The sequence below is a fragment of the Polyodon spathula genome, chromosome 1 (genome assembly GCF_017654505.1).
Source record: "Polyodon spathula isolate WHYD16114869_AA chromosome 1, ASM1765450v1, whole genome shotgun sequence".
Classification (NCBI taxonomy): Eukaryota; Metazoa; Chordata; class Actinopteri; order Acipenseriformes; family Polyodontidae; genus Polyodon; species Polyodon spathula.
In genome coordinates, this window is record NC_054534.1 from 2,981,906 (window position 1) to 3,000,344 (window position 18,439).

Here is an 18,439-nt window from a genome sequence, read left to right on the forward strand (position 1 = left end):
AGAAACCTCTGGAATGTGATCAAAAGGAAGATGGGTGGTCGCAAGCCATCAAACTAAGCCGAGCTGCATGAATTTTTGCGCCAAGAGTTGCATAAAGTCACCCAACATCAATGTGAAAGACTGGTGGAGAGCATGCCAAGACGCATGAAAGCTGTGCTTGAAAATCAGGGTTATTCCACCAAATATTGATTTCTGAGCTCTTCCTAAGTTAAAACATTAGTATTGTGTTGTTTAAAAATGAATATGAACTTATTTTCTTTGCATTATTCAAGGTCTGACAACACTGCATCTTTTTTGTTATTTTGAAAAAAATGACAATATTTTTATTTGGAATTTGGGAGAAATGTTGTCAGTAGTTTATAGAATAAAACAAAAATGTTCATTTTACCCAAACACATACCTATAAATAGTAAAACCAGAGAAACTGATAATTTTGCAGTGGTCTCTTAATTTTTTCCAGAGCTGTATGTGTGTGTATATATATATATATATATAAATATTATATATATATATATATATATATATATATATATATATATATATATATATATATATATATCATATATATATATATATATATATATACGACACTCCTGTAAATTCAAGTTACTTAAAGTTCACTTTCTGCTTTCAGGGCTTCATCAATTGGAAGACAGAGTAACCTACATTAGCAGCACCCTCACTGCCCCCTGTTCTACACAAATAAATGAAGCTATGCTGGCATGTTAATGGCAATGCAGTGAGCAGTGTGAGCTGCCACAGTAATGACATGAAAACAATGGATTGACTGTGCTTTGCTACTTTATTATGCCAGTGATCTTCTCGGGTGTCTTAAAATTGGTAAAGTAAGACTGCGAATTGAGTGCGTATTGGAGTGCTTTGTCATGGTGTCGATCGTGAGCTTCGTTTCCCTCAAGAAAAACAGATACTTCATACAGACAATACAGGGTGCAAAAAGTCATGGCAGTATTTTTTTTTTAAAAGCACTACATTTACTAAAACCATGCGTTTCTCAGTTATTCAGAAAATAAAATCCTACAGAAAAAAGGGAATAACTAATCTCCTAACTTTTCATTACTGAGAATTTTAGACATGGGTCTGCAGCAAAGTTGGTTTCAAGAAAAATCAACCCGTTTGAATTAGCAATGAAATGTTTAATCACAATCTGATCAGCGATTCTCTGGATATATGAAATATGTACGTGCGGCATACTGTTGGATGGGCAGGCAGACAATCCCCTAGGATTCTGAAAAAAGGGACCTACTGTAAACAAGATACAGGACTTCAGTTTAGTAACGTGTAAGATGCATTTGCAGGTGTTGCAGAGGGAGAGGGTTAGGACTGCTCCCTGTGTAGCTGATCTACATGGAGGTTATATATTCTCAGAGCTCTACTGAGGATAAACGGCTGCTTTAAACTACTGACTATAAAAGTGCCCAAAACACAAAAAGATTCAGTCTAAACAAGAACAAACTCATTCATATAACTCATGTTCTGCACCAATACTAAGTAGCTCTTTAAGCATTCTATATTCTGTACATACCATACATACATACTGTACACACATACACACACACACACATACAGTATTAGTTTGGTACAAAGAGTTAAATTACAATATCAGCATTCACTTGAAACTGTAGAGAGGTGCACTGCGAATAAAAACTTCTGCCACTCCAGGTCTTTTACTGTACAAGACTTGCAAGAATGGTAAGCCTCTCGGAGAAGGAAAAAAAAAAAAGGAGGCATGAATAACGAACAATGTCACAAAGACAGGCCTAATCTCTTTAAATGGATGGGCTATAACCATTTCCGAAACTCTATAGAGAATGAAAGAGAAAGGCACAGCTCCATCCATTTCCCAGCAGTCAGGCAATAGGCCATCTGGGCTGCTGATTAAAACATCAGCTGCTGCCAAGAGCCCTCCCTCTCAGTCCGAACTGCTGTCAGCCTCAGCGTTTCCTCCCAGCCCCTGAGTCTGCTGTGAGCAGGCAGAGCTCTGTGCTCACATAGCCTATCTAAAATAGAAAAAAAAATTGAAATCTAAGAATTCTTGCGATACACAGATCAGTTTACTTAGGGGAAATGCTTCCTTTTGTGGGGCTCTGTAATCACCGCTTCCCTGGTAAAGGAAGCTGAGTGCTCTGCTATCAGGTGTAGCTCTTTCTCCTTCTCTCTAAAGAGGCTGCATTAAAGATGTTTGTGCCCCAGCACTTTCCGAAATTGAGTCCCAGCCGCCTGTGGCCCCAGACATGCCACTGTGCACTAGGCAGTATGAATGGCTTGCTCTGTAGGTATAGCCCGGCTCTTTCACCTGCATTGGCAACAGCTACAGAGACTAGTGATGAATGTCAGCAATACTAACCACTATTACAGTGGCATACATTCTGTCAGCATAGACACAAATACAACATTAGAGCTATCAGTACCATGAAACAGTACATCAAAATAAACTACTATTATAAAAGCTTCCCACAGTAAAACCATAGGACAGTGTAATAAAACATACTGAAAACACGGTAAAGCACAGCTAAGCATTGTAAAGCCTAGATAGTTATGGTGAAGCAAACTAAAAATAAAAAAATTAAAAAGCACATGGCAAACCACGATGACCTACTGTATGGTACAACATGCATAGAATAACACAGGATACCGTTTTATTTTTGACAGAAACAGACATTGCTGGCCTACATAGAAACTGCTTTTGCTTTTAAACCGATTACATTTAGGTAATCCCTTTAACCTTTTTTAAATGTAATGCTGCAAATTACATACAGACTGCTGCATCTAATTAATTTTGTCTTCATTTTGACGTGGTCGAAACATATAACAATTAAACCAGTAACCCCTCCCCTCCTAAAAAATCCACAGGTGACACAGTAAGTGAAGTGCTTGTAAACAGTATCTCAAGACCTATCCTGCTAAAACTGACATTTCTGGTTTGGTAAACAACGCCAGATGGATCTACACTACACATTCCTGAAAACTAGCACGCAGCTTATTGCATTTGGAACTGGGCCACTAAAAGCCATGCAAGTCTGTAAAAGGCTGTAAGTCTGTAACTGGCCAACAAAATTAGAGAATGTAGGTACAATCAGAACATCCCTTCAATGTTCAGGCTATGTGAGAGCTGTGTGCAACTATTCAGCAACAATCATGGGACTGTCCAAGGGGCATGACGGTGGATGCCCGTGCAACTCGCTCAGCATTTCAACACAGGGGCTGCATTGACCAGTTGCAATAAAGACAGAAGAGGATCTCCTTTCCTCTGTCCTTAATCTGTATTCCCCCCTCATGGTCTCTGTGCTGATCCTGCCATTACGACTAGTTACCTTTGTCAACTCCTTTAAAAAATAAAATTAAAAAAGGCCTCTTCCTCCTCATCCTCCTTTTCGTCTAGACTATATCGAGGTAGTTCCCTAAAAGTTTCTTCATACCTTTATAACTCACACGATTCATCCCTGGTACTGGTCTGGCTGCTCTTGGCTCAACTCTCTCTAAAGCCACTATGTTCTTTTTGTAATCCTGAGCACAGTATTCTTAGTGCTGTCTCATCAGGAGCTATACAACCTCATCACAACCTCCCCTGATTACCATTACACTGTAGAACCAAGCATTCTGTTGGCTTTTTTGAACTGCCTCCCCACACACTCATGACAGCTGCGAGTCTGCTACAAAGGCCAGGTCTATTCAGGCAGGGACCCTGCTAGTGCCAGGGACCCTGCGGATGAGTGTGGAAACATCTGCAATGCGAAACTGCGCCTCACTGTCTCCAGACACTACCTGTAATTCCAAGCAGTGCATCAGTGCATATCAGTGAAGCAATGCAAAGCCTCAGCCATCTCCCGCAAGGCAGCCCAGCCCTGCAGATCAGAAACTCATCTTCTCTGCATCTCAATGAACCCAGTCTGCAGACTTCCATTACAATGTACAGTTAGTAGGTTTACCCTTTACATAGCATTGCCTAATTGCTTGTCTAATGAAAATCAAGCACACCTGCTTGAGACTTTAGTGTACAGAAGCAGTCAATATAATCAGTCTTAATTAACAGGTTTGTAATACTCTTGTTTGTTGCTGGTCCTAAATTATAAATGAAGTAAGGGGACGATCAGCACTAATGTTTTTAAAAAGCAGCTACTGGCTAAAAATTAGAAACTTCAAAACTTTCATTGACCAATCAGAAAGCTCCATTAAAAGGGTGCTACCACACTGTTGACAGTGACTGTGGAATGTTCGGATAGAATGTCTAGCTTTAAAAAAAAAAAAAAAAAAAATGAAGGAAAGAAAGAAACATTAAAACAGTAAATAAATCTTTAAAAATTAAAGATTTAAAATAATGACATTAAAAGTAAAAGGCTCTGCTCTGTTTTCCAGTTTTGAATTGCAATAAACCCTGATTAGTTGCTCTTGTCTGTAAAGCAGATAATACCTTCACACTGTGGTCAACTTCCAGACGATGATGAGCTCCAATCAGGGTTCTGTTGCTTAATTAAACTAAAGAGAATATATATATATATATATATATGACACACACCGTGCGTAGAGATCTGTACTGGATATATATGGGAAAAGTTTTTTTTGCATTTGGGCAGTTTAAAAAAAAAAAAAAAAAAAAAAACACTAAGAGGTTTCTATAATTTCTAATTGCTCTGTTGAACGATATACATTAAAGTAGTGATTCAGCTTTATAATAAAACAAATTAAAACATAACATGCATAAAAAGAAAAATAACACAAAGTACTTGGGCAATCAACATATTTCGTATGAAACCCATTAGTTGCTAATTATTAATTATCGTAATTAAAAAAACAACACCAGATGATAATTTGAATAAATACATAAATTGGAAATTGCTAAAAAAAAAAAAATTGGAAATTTGTGATTCAAAAAAGCAACAAAAATGGTTAAAACTCAAAATGGCAGTGATACAATAAAACGAAAAAAGAGAAACTACCACATAAATTACAGAAAGACTGTTTACTGAAAGCACTGTGTGGGTTATTATTGACAAACACAGGAGAACAGGAACTACTGCAACTCGCTCCAGGTGTGGAAGACTGTCACAAAGACAGCCAGAGTGGGTGACATCAGACCAGAAGCAGGAAATAAACGACAGAGAGAGGTGGAGTTTGGAGGAGCTGAGCGAATGGTCTCGCTCAGCATTTAATAAACAGAACAGAAAATAAAAAGGTTGTATGACAAAAACACAGGACACAGCACTCGTTGCCAAAATAAAAAGACAAACAAAACGGACTATACAGACAAACACGGTGAGCAGATATTTAACTACTATTCTTATCACAAGTATTACCTCCGTCTCCTGTCCCGTTCTCCACTCACCGAACACACAACCCAGAGTATGTGAAAACATGCTGCTTTTATGCAGCTGTACCAAAACTCTATTGCTAATCAATCATTCAGTTGGAGTCGCGGTACAACTGCACGTGAATTAATAAAGTGCAATTCCCTGTGCTCACATATTACTTTTTACTTGCACGTGAAGTGCTGTGCAATCCTCATGCCTAAATACACATATACATTTTAAACAACATATGTTACACAGACCCATTTATATCCCGTATACCATTGACTATACACCAACATTAAAACACAACACAACACAAAATATACACAGGGGCGGGCACATTGCCACAAACACCAAGAAAGATTTCTGCAAAATCTGGAAGAATCGTTCGAGCAGCCCGGCAAAATCCTCAGATTACTGCAAAAGATTTGACACAAGAATTGAGAGAAGATGGTGAAGAAATTCATGAGATAACAATTCAACAATACCGTAACAAGATGAATGTCCACGGGCGAAAACCAAGATGCAAACCCTTCTTAAAAACAATACACAAAAGAAAGCGATTGGACTTTGCCATTGAATACTTGAAGAAGACTGATTTCTTCAACCAAATTTTATAATCTGACAAATTCAAAATATAACTTTCACAAGATAGCAACACTGTGTTTGGAGAAAGATGAGAAGAATTAAGAAAAGTTCATCATGCCCAGTGTTAAACATGGTGGAGGTTGTGTGATGGTATGGGCTTGTTTTTCTCTCTCAGGCACTGGCCACCTTTGTATTGTAGAAGGATCAATGAATGCTGTAAAATATCAAAACACATTCTGCTCTCTCATTTGTTTGCTAGAAGGCTTATTGGATGGAAGTTTGTATTTGAAGAATGGGCAAAAAAATCTCCAGAAAGATGCCAGGAACTGGTTTCAAAATATAAAAACTGCAATCTGCCCCAGATCCCCCCTCCCCCCCCCCGAACATATATCCCTAACAGAAACTCAACATGGTGACCCGGACAGCTCCTGCCAGCTTATTCAACTTGCTCAAGAATCACAGAGATATACAAATACAGCTGTTAAATAGACATTGAAACACAGCACCTGAGGGAGTGGAGTCCGAGTCTGCATAAAAGCACTCGGAGACGAGAATGCGTTAGGGGTTCAGAAGGGAAGATTAATACACTGCAAATTGCTTCTTCCGATCCGGTTAATTAATTCCAACCAGGATTGCTTTAAGGCCTCCAAAAAAAAGCCTATTACACAGTGTGCTCGGATTACACATCCGTAGATGTGCGAGTGGGCTCTATGATGAATTTGGAATATAAACTCATACTGCTAATCAAGCAGTTCAGAAAAATGCAATGGAGCACATTCCCAAAGCTTCATTGAAGAGTCTCTAACTACACTAATTACAGTGCAGTAACATGTGCTAGTAAATACATTGGGAATATACAACCTAACGATTGTGCAAATACAGTGCATTTAAAAATAACGTTAGCAACTAAACAGTTTTCATTTTTCAATAAACGTTCTTTAAGTAACTCATTAGTTATAGTTTTGTAAATAGGGCCTGATATTTAATATGTTTTAATACCGAAGCACAGAGAATGTATATTGAGATGCTGTGTGTCAGGAGTACAGTAGACAGCACAGCAAGCTGATGGTTAGGGTGTGTTCAAGTGGAAGGAAGGGAACTATATTATGTGAAGGAGCAGTCTTGCGGACTGTACAATACACAGCTTAGAGCTGTTTGCTGTGGTTTAGAATGAGCTCACTATAAGAAGTGATGTGATATGGGCTTCAACAGTGCCCTTATGCCATTATATATATAGCAACCTCACCTTGTTAGCTGGGTTTGGCTGTTCCTCACCCAGTTTACACACCTACACAGCTGTTTCTGTTTCAGTTAATGATTGTGTTTCAACCTACATATTGAATTGATGGTCATTAGCACCTGTTTGGTATAATTGTTTAATCATACACCTGACTATATGCCTACAAAATCCCTGACTTTGCGCAAGTGTACCTAGAAGAATTGATGCTGTTTTGAAGGCAAAGGGTGGTCACACCAAATATTGATTTGATGTAGATTTTTCTTCTGTTCACTCACTTTTCATTTTGTTAATTGATCAATATAAACTATTAACATGTCTATTTTTGAAAGCATTCTTACTTTACAGCATTTTTTCACACCTGCCTAAAACTTTTGCACAGTACTGTGTGTGTGTGTGTGTGTGTGTGTATATGTATATGTGTGTGTATATATATATATATATATATATATATATATATATATATATATATATATATATATATAAAATGTATATTTATTTTTTACAAAGTAGTTCCCCATGGCTTGTTCCTTGTCAGTACTAATCTTTCTCGCTCTTTCTTTCTTGCTTTCTCTTTATATAGCGCCTTTCATAGTGGACCACCATCACAAAGCACTTTACAAGATACAAGACAAGAGTGTGTGAGCTATGCAACAGCTGCAGAGTCACTTACAACAACGTCTCACCCCAAAGACGGAGCACAAGGAGGTTAAGTGATTTGCTCCGGGTCACACAATGAGTCAGTGGCTAAGCAGGGTACCTGCTGATTACAAGCCCATTTCTTTAACCACTGGACCACAGTGACTCCTGTAAGATCCAGCACTGTACTGTATGTCTGCTAGAAGTAGATAAGACACACCATGTGTGGACATATCCCAGGCCAAAATCTCCAAGCATCCAGTCTTTACCACCTAGAAAGCCAACCGTGACATGACCCTAATACAGCAACGGTCTTGGGTCACAGGCGACAGCAAAGGATGTCGTTATATTTTACCCAAGGAGTTTTGATAACACTGAAAAGTATGAAGCTGCTGAAATGGTTAATGAGATATTAGCAGCTGTAGTGTTAGCAGAAGCAGTGGATTTGCAATTATACAAGTGTCCTACAGAACGCAATGCATCCCTGACGGGTGTGGGAGTGCCCTGATGTTCTGGGGATGACTGGTGCGACAGCTCTTTGTTCCAGACTGTATGAACCCAGCTATTATAGAAGGGACAGGCCCGCCCTGTGTGCAGGCTGCACTGGATGAGAACTCTCTCATGTGTCAGTGTTCCAGTCTCAGGGTGAGATGCTCTCTATAAATTACATGGTAATTCTCTGACTGACACACAGGGGATTTCCTTGAGTGGGAGTGCAGTGAAGCTTCCCATCACCACTCTTAGTTGAATCGTTTCTAATTACATTACAGCATCCTAACAGTGCACCCTGTTTTTAACATGTCATGTGATGTCACAGCTAGAATATAGATGAGATAGTTTGTCAAGTAAAGAATACTACTGATTCGGCATCGAATCATCCATGCCTTCGCCAGGCTCCTACCCCAAGCCTGTTTCCACTTCATTTGCACTGGTGTCCTCCGGTGCAGCACAGAACGGTTTCAGGGATACCAAGACACTTTGAAAGCAAGCATTTGAAGGAGATTAACTACATTACTCTAACCTAGGGTAATCATTTTCAATGTGGCCATCTGTCCAGCAGCCTGGAAGAATGGCTGCTATCTGGGGCTCTGACCCCCTCTTCCAATTCGCATCCCTTTATTATGGAATGAAAAGAACTGGCTCACAGCACAGATTCATGTATTAAGAGTCATTTAGAACTGTCAGTAATGTTCACAGTCGTTGACAGGGAAGGCCTTCCCAGACACACAGGTCAACAGTACTGAAGGTGTGTGTGTGTGTGTGTGTGTGTGTGTGTGTGTGTGTGTGTGTGTGTGTGTGTGTGTGTGTGTGTGTGTGTGTGCGCGTGTGTTTTTTCTGTAGACATAAGGACTCATTTCCAAATTTAAAATAATAAAATTGTTGGTTAACTGTAACCAGACACTTTTTAAAAACTGGGCAGAAATATTCTGCTGCTCAACAAAAGTTCAGAATTTTAATTTTGCAGGTATGAAGACATTTTCAGTTTTGTCTTTCTTAATAAAATACTGTACTGGGAGAATACTGTCTGTTTGGATAGAGGGATAGATGAAGCATACAAAAATGAAGGACTGCACCATGTCCTTGCTAATATAGTGAACATGATTCAAGTGGAGGTGAGAGTGTGCTAACATTAAGGTCACTTTGAGGACAAGTGTGCTTGTGCATTTCTTTAAAAACTTAACACCATCCCTTTACATTTTCTCACAGCTCTGCTGAAATGAAAGCCTCCATCTCTTATTGACAAGAATGGCGGCCCCCTCCCTCACCCTGACTCTGGGCTGATACAAAGGCAAGCGTCCAATGTCACAGCCAAACACATCTAAAGTCTCAAGGTTCATCACTTGAGGAAATCCACAATGCAATCAGACTCCAGAGCAACCAATCCCAATACGAAATCCACAAGCAGGCTGAGGATTAGTTTAAATAAAGAAAACAGAATTTCCTTCCCGGACTAGCACAGCACGCAGCGAGGGCAGCAGGAGACAGGCCTCTGGTCACAGTCACACTCTACAGATCTGACCCTATCAAACCTGACAATTTTCAAGTTCTACTACTGGATTTTTTTGTTTTCTAGAACTTTCTTAATAAGCTTCTCTGTCACAGCTTGGCCTCATTCAATGTGTGACGGTTCTCAGATTATGAAGCAGCGTTTAGTTTCCAGAAATAGGGCACTTCTTTTTGTTGCCAATTTTCTGAATATAACACCATGGGTCACATTTCAAAAGAACCAACATGTTTGTTTGAGTAAAATAAAACTGTTATTCTTACAAAACAAGTATAGTCAATTTAAGGACACAGAAATGAGGATATGTTGATTGTTACTGGTTATGTAACAGCGCAAATTGCATTCTGGAGTAAATCCTTTGAAAAATCCAGCTCGATATATAACGTGCAGGAGTGAGATGCCCTGGGTTATATTCATTCTAGAATGTGAAAGGGGAGAACACATATTCATGACAACAGTATATCAGTTACTCAGGTCCTAATGTTGGTATCATAATGCAGAGAGACTTATCCTCAAAAACATATTTGTAAAATTTAAAATATGCTGATTTTAGAAAGAAACAAGCTTGAAACAAGTGAGGTTTTGAAAAACACTAAACTTGGCACTGAGGCAAATGCTTAGTGAATCCGACCCACTGCTTTGATTCCGATTCAATATAGTGGGACTGGTTTTCAAAACCTTCAAAAGAGTACACGCTCTTTAAACTGCCATAAATGAAATACCTGCAGTATTTATTTATAACCTTATAAAAAATAAAAATAAAAAAAAGAAGAAAAACATCTCCTTTTGATTTTGTTTATTTGATTTCACTCTGCTCTATTGAGTAATGTGGAGTCCACTTCATTACCACCTATCGCCTTGCAGAGTGAGCTTTACTGTCACCAGCGAGCCCCCCACCCCCTTCGTATGAGTGTTGAACTTCAGGTCAAGGGTCCCAGCATTGCTAAAAAGCCCCCCCCCCCCCCCCCCCCCCCCCCCCTCCTACTCACAACATAAAGTCCTGTTCCCAGCATGGCTGATCCCCCCCCCTGTACTCACAACATGAAGTCCTGTTCCCAGCATGGCTGATCCCCCCCCCTGTACTCACAACATGAAGTCCTGTTTCCAGCATGGCTGATACCCCCCCTGTACTCACAACATGAAGTCTTGTTCCCAGCATGGCTGATCCCCCCCCTGTACTCACAACATGAAGTCCTGTTCCCAGCATGGCTGATCCCCCCCCTGTACTCACAACATGAAGTCTTGTTCCCAGCATGGCTGGTCCCCCCCCGTACTCACAACATAAAGTCCTGTTCCCAGCATGGCTGATCCCCCCCCTGTACTCACAACATGAAGTCTTGTTCCCAGCATGGCTGATCCCCCCCCCCCCCCCCCCCCCCCCCCCTCACAACATGAAGTCCTGTTCCCAGCATGGCTGATCCCCCCCCCCCCCTCAGCATGGCTGATCCCCCCCCTGTACTCACAACATGAAGTCTTGTTCCCAGCATGGCTGGTCCCCCCCCGTACTCACAACATGAAGTCCTGTTCCCAGCATGGCTGGTCCCCACGCACTGTGATCGTTGTGCTTTTCACGTTCTGTACCTTCAGAGTCACATAGGCGTTAAACTTTTCTGAAAAATAAAAACGGAACACACTGTATATATTTGTTCACGTCACATACTTTGCTGAATATTATATTTGTCTGAATTCAATATTACACATACATTCATTTTCATATTGAAAGAATAGGATTTAAACTGTTGTGAGTGTCCATGATGTAAATACAAAATTAGACCCATCGGTAGCATAAAAAAAGTGCCACATGTACATCACCATGAATGCAGAGGAGTACCCTTGACATTCACAAGGATGGCTGCATATCTCTAGTAACCCCTCGATTCTGATCCTCTCGATCATTTCTGATAAATAATGTCCTACCCAAGTTTAATCAGATATGAAAAAGCACTTCTCCAGCTATACGTAAAAATAAACGTGTAACATTTGGACCCACTGGACTGACAGAGTACTACTGTACAGTACAGCCCAGACTCTGACACTCTCAATAAATGGTGCTTCAGAATGTTCTTAGCAAGGTTTATCGCCGTTAGTGAGCGGTTCTCCAGGTAAATGTAAAACCCCTGTGTGTGGGATAATCATCTTCTATTCCTCCTAAAGTGTACTTAACACAGTAACTACCATGTGCATTAAACTAAATTTAAAATAATTGAAGAGGCTTTTTCAGATAACTTGAGCTTCCAGTAATCGAAAGGCCATATAGCTAAGAAGCATATTGTTTAAGCCCTTCCTTATTTTATGATGCGTACAATCACTGAGTTTAGTTTTCATCCCTTGGCTAATTGGCTGAGATCTTTCCAGACCTGTCTTGCGTTTTGGCAGTGTTTGTTGATGCCCTGTCCTCACGGATTCTGACCCCTGTCAGTGAGATGAGGTTGAAAGCCCTTGAATCAGACATGCAGATGAGTCTGGATCTTTTGCACAGCAATTAGACGCTCAATTGCAGCGTGCGAGGGTGCTAATTCTTGCCTGATCTCCGCCCCGTTACACTTTGCTTTTACTTATCTTTTACGATGGTTCTTCACATGATACCATGACCTTTCAACTCACTGTTGACTCCCTTCTTCTTTACCATGAAAAAGTGGTACATCTGTAATTCTGCACAAGAATGCAATGCAGGGAAGTCTGTATGATGAGTGCAATTCTGCTCAGCGCATTTAAGAAGGTGGAAAAAAAAAAAAGAATTCTAGAGGGAACAGTTCAGCAGAACGTAGCCAGATAAACACCCCCCCCCCCCCCCCCCCCCAGAATGTACCCTGGTTATGCATTATCGTTGACAGCTCTTTTATCATATTGTAATGAATTCCGTGGTTGACAATTGATAAATTATAAACCGCGCCACCTTTTATTTTAATTGAGATGCAACAGTGGAGCTCAAAGTGACTGCATCTGAAGAGGACTTCAAAAGAACAGTGACATGAAACCGTCTTTCTATGGAAGTGTTCAAAGAGCTGGCTCCCTCTTCACTAAGCGGACAGTTTGTGTGAATGCTTTCCGGACTGGCACCTGTGCGAGACAATCGGGGAGGTGAAAGACACACGAACAGACAGCTGTTTGTTTATGTATGTCTTTATTGTACTCCTCCATTGAGGCAAACACCTTCAGCAAGCAGTATGAACTGAAATCAGACATTTCCAGAGAGCCTAATCCTGTGTTTGTAATCCCAGTTCAACAGGATCAATCAACTTCCCACACACTGTCCCACTAAAATTGTTATTAAGTAGAGCACGCTCACAAAATAGTTCATTCAAAATCACTGGAATCCATTAGCATGAAAACGAGGCCACAGCTAGTGCAGCGCGTTATCTAACTGTGCTGCACTTGTAATGTTTGCTTAGTTCTCTTATTGAACCTCACAGTATTTGAAAGGCTAGAGGGATGTAGATGAACAACAGCAACACAAACAGAATGTCACATGGTCAACGACTGGCTGTAAAAACATATCCATTTCTATCAAAGAACCTAGCACAATATTAAACAGTAATGGGTTGCAAAGCTGGAATATACGACTCCTACCATTCCTGGTTTTACTAATTTAATAGGACACACCTTAGCTTGTTACCTATACACATGGTCTACATTAGCTCACAGTAAAACTGGAATGGTTTTTATTCCAGATATAACCACTGTACCTTCTTTTTTTCTATTGAGACTTGGCAGTGGAGACAAAAGAGACTATATCTGAAGATCCTCAAAAGAATGCTTACATGAAACCCACTTTCTTCAGCTTACTCTGTCCCAAGTCAGTAGTTACCTTAAAACAGATGGAACTCTAGAAGGAGACATGATTCTACATTTGCTGCAATTGCTCACCCTTCTACAATCATGCCAGCTAAGTAAATTAACACTCCTTTATCTATACTAGAAGACATCTATACAAGCTATATTTTTTAGAAGAAAAACAATTATTATTGAAGACAATTGGGGGGGAGCAAAGAGCTTTTTACTTCTAAGTGTAAACTACTATTGATTTTCAAAACGAGACACACAGATTGGTTAGATTATTCTTTTTGCAACTACAAAGGATATTTAAAATTAAAAAAAAAAAAACACACAACAAAAAAACAATGAGTAATTCACGTTTTTAGGTGAATAATCTTTGAAAAACCACCAATGGTTTCGTAGTGCAAAAAGATGCCAGGTCATATAACTCACTAAAGCCGAGAACACAAGGAATTGACTGCAGAAGTTATGTCAATATAGCAGTCTTGACCAGAATTTAACAAAAAAAAAAAAAAATACCCCACAGACCATATGAAATGTGTGAATCTATACCAGAAGGACTATGACTTGATTAGGGACACTGCACATTAGCTACGTGGAATTATGAGAAAAAAAATTATATTTATGTCAAATAATTCCAAAAGCTGTTTCAACCCCCAAGTCAGAGGGGTCTGTATCTAATGAAGTGAATTGAAACAGTTAGGCGATGCACAAAGGGACACAAAGACCTTCACCTGTAAGGTCTCCAGCTCGTTTCATAGGTCCGTAGATCATGTGATCAAAGGCAATGTCCATGGGATGGCTGTGAGGGGATTGTGAAATTATTGGTATATGACAATCTACAGCATCCAGTCCACAACACCTGCAGTCTTTCTCTGGACTGGACTGGGCATGCAGTCGCCAAACCCACCCCATGATTCACAGGGAATCAGTGTGAGCTCGCTGGATCCCTGAGCAAGGCTAGGCAGCGCCCAGTCAACACTTGGATGGGTATTCACGGAGGGTTTCAAGCACAACCAGGTACTGTGTATGAAGTGGCGTTGCTTGAGGGGCAACCCTACCCTTTATAAATGTGTACTGCAGTAAATCATGTTAATCTTAGAAGAGTGCTGTCAAACACAGTCAAACCAGCATGAAATTGTGGTGAATGACAGACTGCTAAAGCATTGCTGTAACACATGGCCCATGTTGTGCACAACTACCAGGGTAATCTTTGACTTTTAGAAGGAAACCGGTACTCCAGAATACGCAATCAGCAACATATTCATAAAGTGTGCTTCCTCAAGAAGAAAAGGGTCAGAAACGTGTATCAGTGTTCTTAGAAAAATCAACTAAGAGACTGAGCAACTTCAAAATTAAAAACAAACAAACAGTCTCCCTAGCTATTGCTACCATGCTATATGAAGGAGACGCTGCCGTAGCTAATTATTAAAATAGTGTCTTCTCAGTTTACTTTTCTTCACCCTATAAACCGTATTACTTCGATTTGGCGCCGCAACGTTTATTTTAAATTGCTCAAAATGATTGTGGCGCTTAAGAGGGCGGAAGTTATACAATGGTGATCGTTAGCAATAACACTGTGATTTTCAAACGCTGAAATGTTTTATTCCATGATTTAATGGCATTTTAGAAGTATCGCGGTTGCTTATTTTCTGTAATCAGGTGTGTATTAGTCGTTAAGGGGTGGGACAATGCTGATGTGGCAGATAAATCCAAGAGAGAGATGCGTTTCAAAAATGACCTCAGAATAGCAGCTTGATTTCTGTAAAAACTCAATATATCCTACTTAGTTATTTTCTCACTGTAACTTGCTTGTTTGTAATTTCTCTGCAACAGAAACCAAAACTAAATCTTCTCACAGACAGTAAGCAAATTATTTTTATTTGTACGGGATTCAGTACAGGAATTACAATTGAACAAAACAACAAAACTACCTATAAAAAACTTCAGAAGGGCTGCTGTTCTGTATGTAGCTTTTCTTGAATTTTCTTTCAGAACTGTAACTACATAAAATAAAATGTGCTTATTTTGTGTGTGTACATTAGTTTGTAATTTACGTGCTAGACTGAGGCTCCCTCGGGGGCGTTGCATGTACGTAGTCAGTGTTGCACGTTTATTTGTTTACTGTGTGTGTTTTTTTTTTTTTTTTTTTGTGGGGGGAGAATAAGCACCTTAATGTTTCTTTATTGATAGCGGCGTTTATTCGAGGACAGCCTCTATTATAAAGCTGATACATGACTGCGGCGTCAATACGAGGGCGTCTTTAATTCGAGGGCGGCGCCAAATTGAAGTAATACGGTATATTCTTTAGTGAGGACTCGCTCAAGCCTCGTTTCTGGATATGGCCATTACAAGGTTCTTTAGTTTTACAACGCCATACAATTAACTGACCAGATATAAAAAAAAGTGCGTGGGGGGCATTATCGCTGTACTTTCGGTCTCCCTATAGGAAGGGCCAGCGTAACCATATAGGCAGAACAGGCGACCAGCCGCCTAGGGCAGCAAATTGAAGGGAGTGGCAAAAATGGTACATAAGTTACATTTTATACTTCACATTTCTTTAATTGTAAAATGTTCAACATCTTAGATCACTTGTTTCTTGTTCTGCAAAACTTCCCGCTGAATAAACTTACAGAACCATGCCATTGAAGTTCCTAGCATATTCAAACGGGGCGTGGCATTATTGGATTTCATTTAATTACCCTGACAATGATTGTTATAAAAGGATGCTGCTAATACAGGATAATCAAAACGTTTTACTGATTTTATATCTCTCAAATTCTCAGATGACTGTCGTGGAAAAATCACTAGATTTGTAGCTAGTTGGTTTTGACAAGAAATCTCGCCAAGTCAGTTCTTAAAGTCACCAGATTTGATGAGAAATTCGCTAAATTGGCAACACTGCTTGAAGGCGCAGAAAACAATATTTGATTTCCCACCGGCTTATTACTGCCTTGACACAACAAGGAAAAGAGCTGGCTTCATCGGTGCCCAGGCCCTGAAATCAGAGCGGCTGTGGCAATTTAAACATTTTCATAACACATCGGTAAAGATTCTTTAATTTTTTACAGATAATTCTTAAGTCTAGTATCTGCCGATAGAAAAAAGTACCGGAGGATTTGCTGTGAGTGATTATATGATCACTAACCTACACGTTGGATGCCAGTTTTATAGTAGTTAAGGAACGCAATACAGTACTGTACAAATAATCCACAATGAAAATACGATGTGTTTGAAACTGTGTTTCCTGGATCAGTTGTTATTTATAACTGAGCTCATGCATGGTGGTAGAAGCCATTTATCATAAATATTGTCACTGTAGAGTTGACAGCAGATGTCACTACCGTTTGTAACCAGAGTGATGATTGTATACAGTTTTGTGATGATGTTTTAAAAAAAAAAAAAAAAAAAAAAAAAATCTGGTGTACAATAATTTATTTATACATGGAGTAACAACCCTGGCGATGGCATCATCCTGGACATTGTGTTTGTCTTGTTTGTTGTGTCTCGTTTAGTGTTCTGTGTATTGTAATGGTATGGGGCATGCCATTAGTGTGTGCGTGTGTGTGGTGGGGAGGCTATAAAGTAAGGGGGGGTGGGGGGGAGAACACCTGAAGATTCGACTGGAGTGAGGCTGTGAGGGACAGAGCTAAAGGCTGAAAGAGAGTGCCTATCTGTGAAGCAGTGAAAGACATGGAGCGTCATTTGTGCCAAAACTATCCAGCTGTTAGTTGTCATTTGGTTTGTCAATTTGTGAATTTGTGAATTTGTCCATCAATTCATCCATAAATTTGTCAATTCATGCTTTAATTCATAAACGTATTTGTTAATTCACCTAATAATTCATTAATTAATTTGTCGATTCATTAATACGAAAGGCTGTACGGACCTGCAAATTTCCAACCAACCAGACAAACTTCCAACTGTCAATCTCGCACTGTGCCCAAAACACTGCAACCTTTCTAGCCAATGGGAGCACACACTAATATTTTAATCAATGAAAATCCAGCCAATAATATTTAGAAGGGCGTTTCAAAAGATATTCTTTTAACAAGATACTCAACTCCGCTGATTTTCAATGGAGACTTCCATCTCACAGCGTGCAAAGCATTGTGGTATATTGAGAGTTAGGCAAAAAAAAATTCTATGGAGAGTCAATGGAGGTGTAAGAAATGTTGCTGGTTTTCACCATGTTACATGTTTACTGTACTATATTGCTGTGTCTTGATAATATTTTATGTTGTAATGTTAAGTATTTCTAAAATAACCTGTGTTACCGGACTGTTAAATGATTTAATCAATACACTTCTGTATGAACCCTGGCCCAAACAGGGATTCGCTGTTATTTTATTTTATTTAGTGCAGTAATTAAAAGCAGCAAATTTGGAATCCCCTCAGGTCTCCCCGAGTCTTGTTTCACTTCCAACGCAGTGGTTCATTACAATATAAACATATATAAATACATACACTTAAAAAAAGAGTGAAAAGGGAGGGAGGCAAAATTTCGTTTGCCTAGGGCGGCAAAAATCCTTGCGCCGGCCCTGCCTATAGGGTGGAGTGTGAGAGTGAGAGTGAGGAGAGTCCCCAGTAAACAGCAGGCTTCAATCAAACTACAGACTGAATACCCTGCTCTTCACTGGGATTTCACACCTCATTAGGAGACCTAATGTACACAGTCTTGTACATTTGGGTCTATTCATCTCCCCCCCTCATTAGCTAAATCGCAAACACTTTCTACAGCGTTCTCATTGTTACATCACTTTAAAAAAACAGATCCCATTTCCTATACTCAGCAAAAGGAAATTAACAGACTCAGTGACACTTGTTAGCAGTGGTGCAAACAAAATTCAGCCTTTTGTTTAATTAGAACAATAGAGTACTCTGGGA

At 39.7% G+C, this 18,439-nt stretch overlaps 1 protein-coding gene across 7 annotated transcripts in view; it reads right to left on the minus strand.

Moving 5' to 3' along the window:
- LOC121309409 (protein unc-13 homolog B-like) overlaps nucleotides 1-18,439 on the minus strand; it is a 211,819-nt gene that overhangs the window by 124,270 nt on the left and 69,110 nt on the right. For all 7 annotated transcript variants that reach the window (XM_041243405.1, XM_041243469.1, XM_041243235.1 and 4 more), the window contains exon 3: nucleotides 11,286-11,385. In XM_041243405.1, the coding sequence (XP_041099339.1) occupies nucleotides 11,286-11,385 (100 nt within the window). The remainder of the gene's footprint in view (nucleotides 1-11,285; nucleotides 11,386-18,439) is intronic.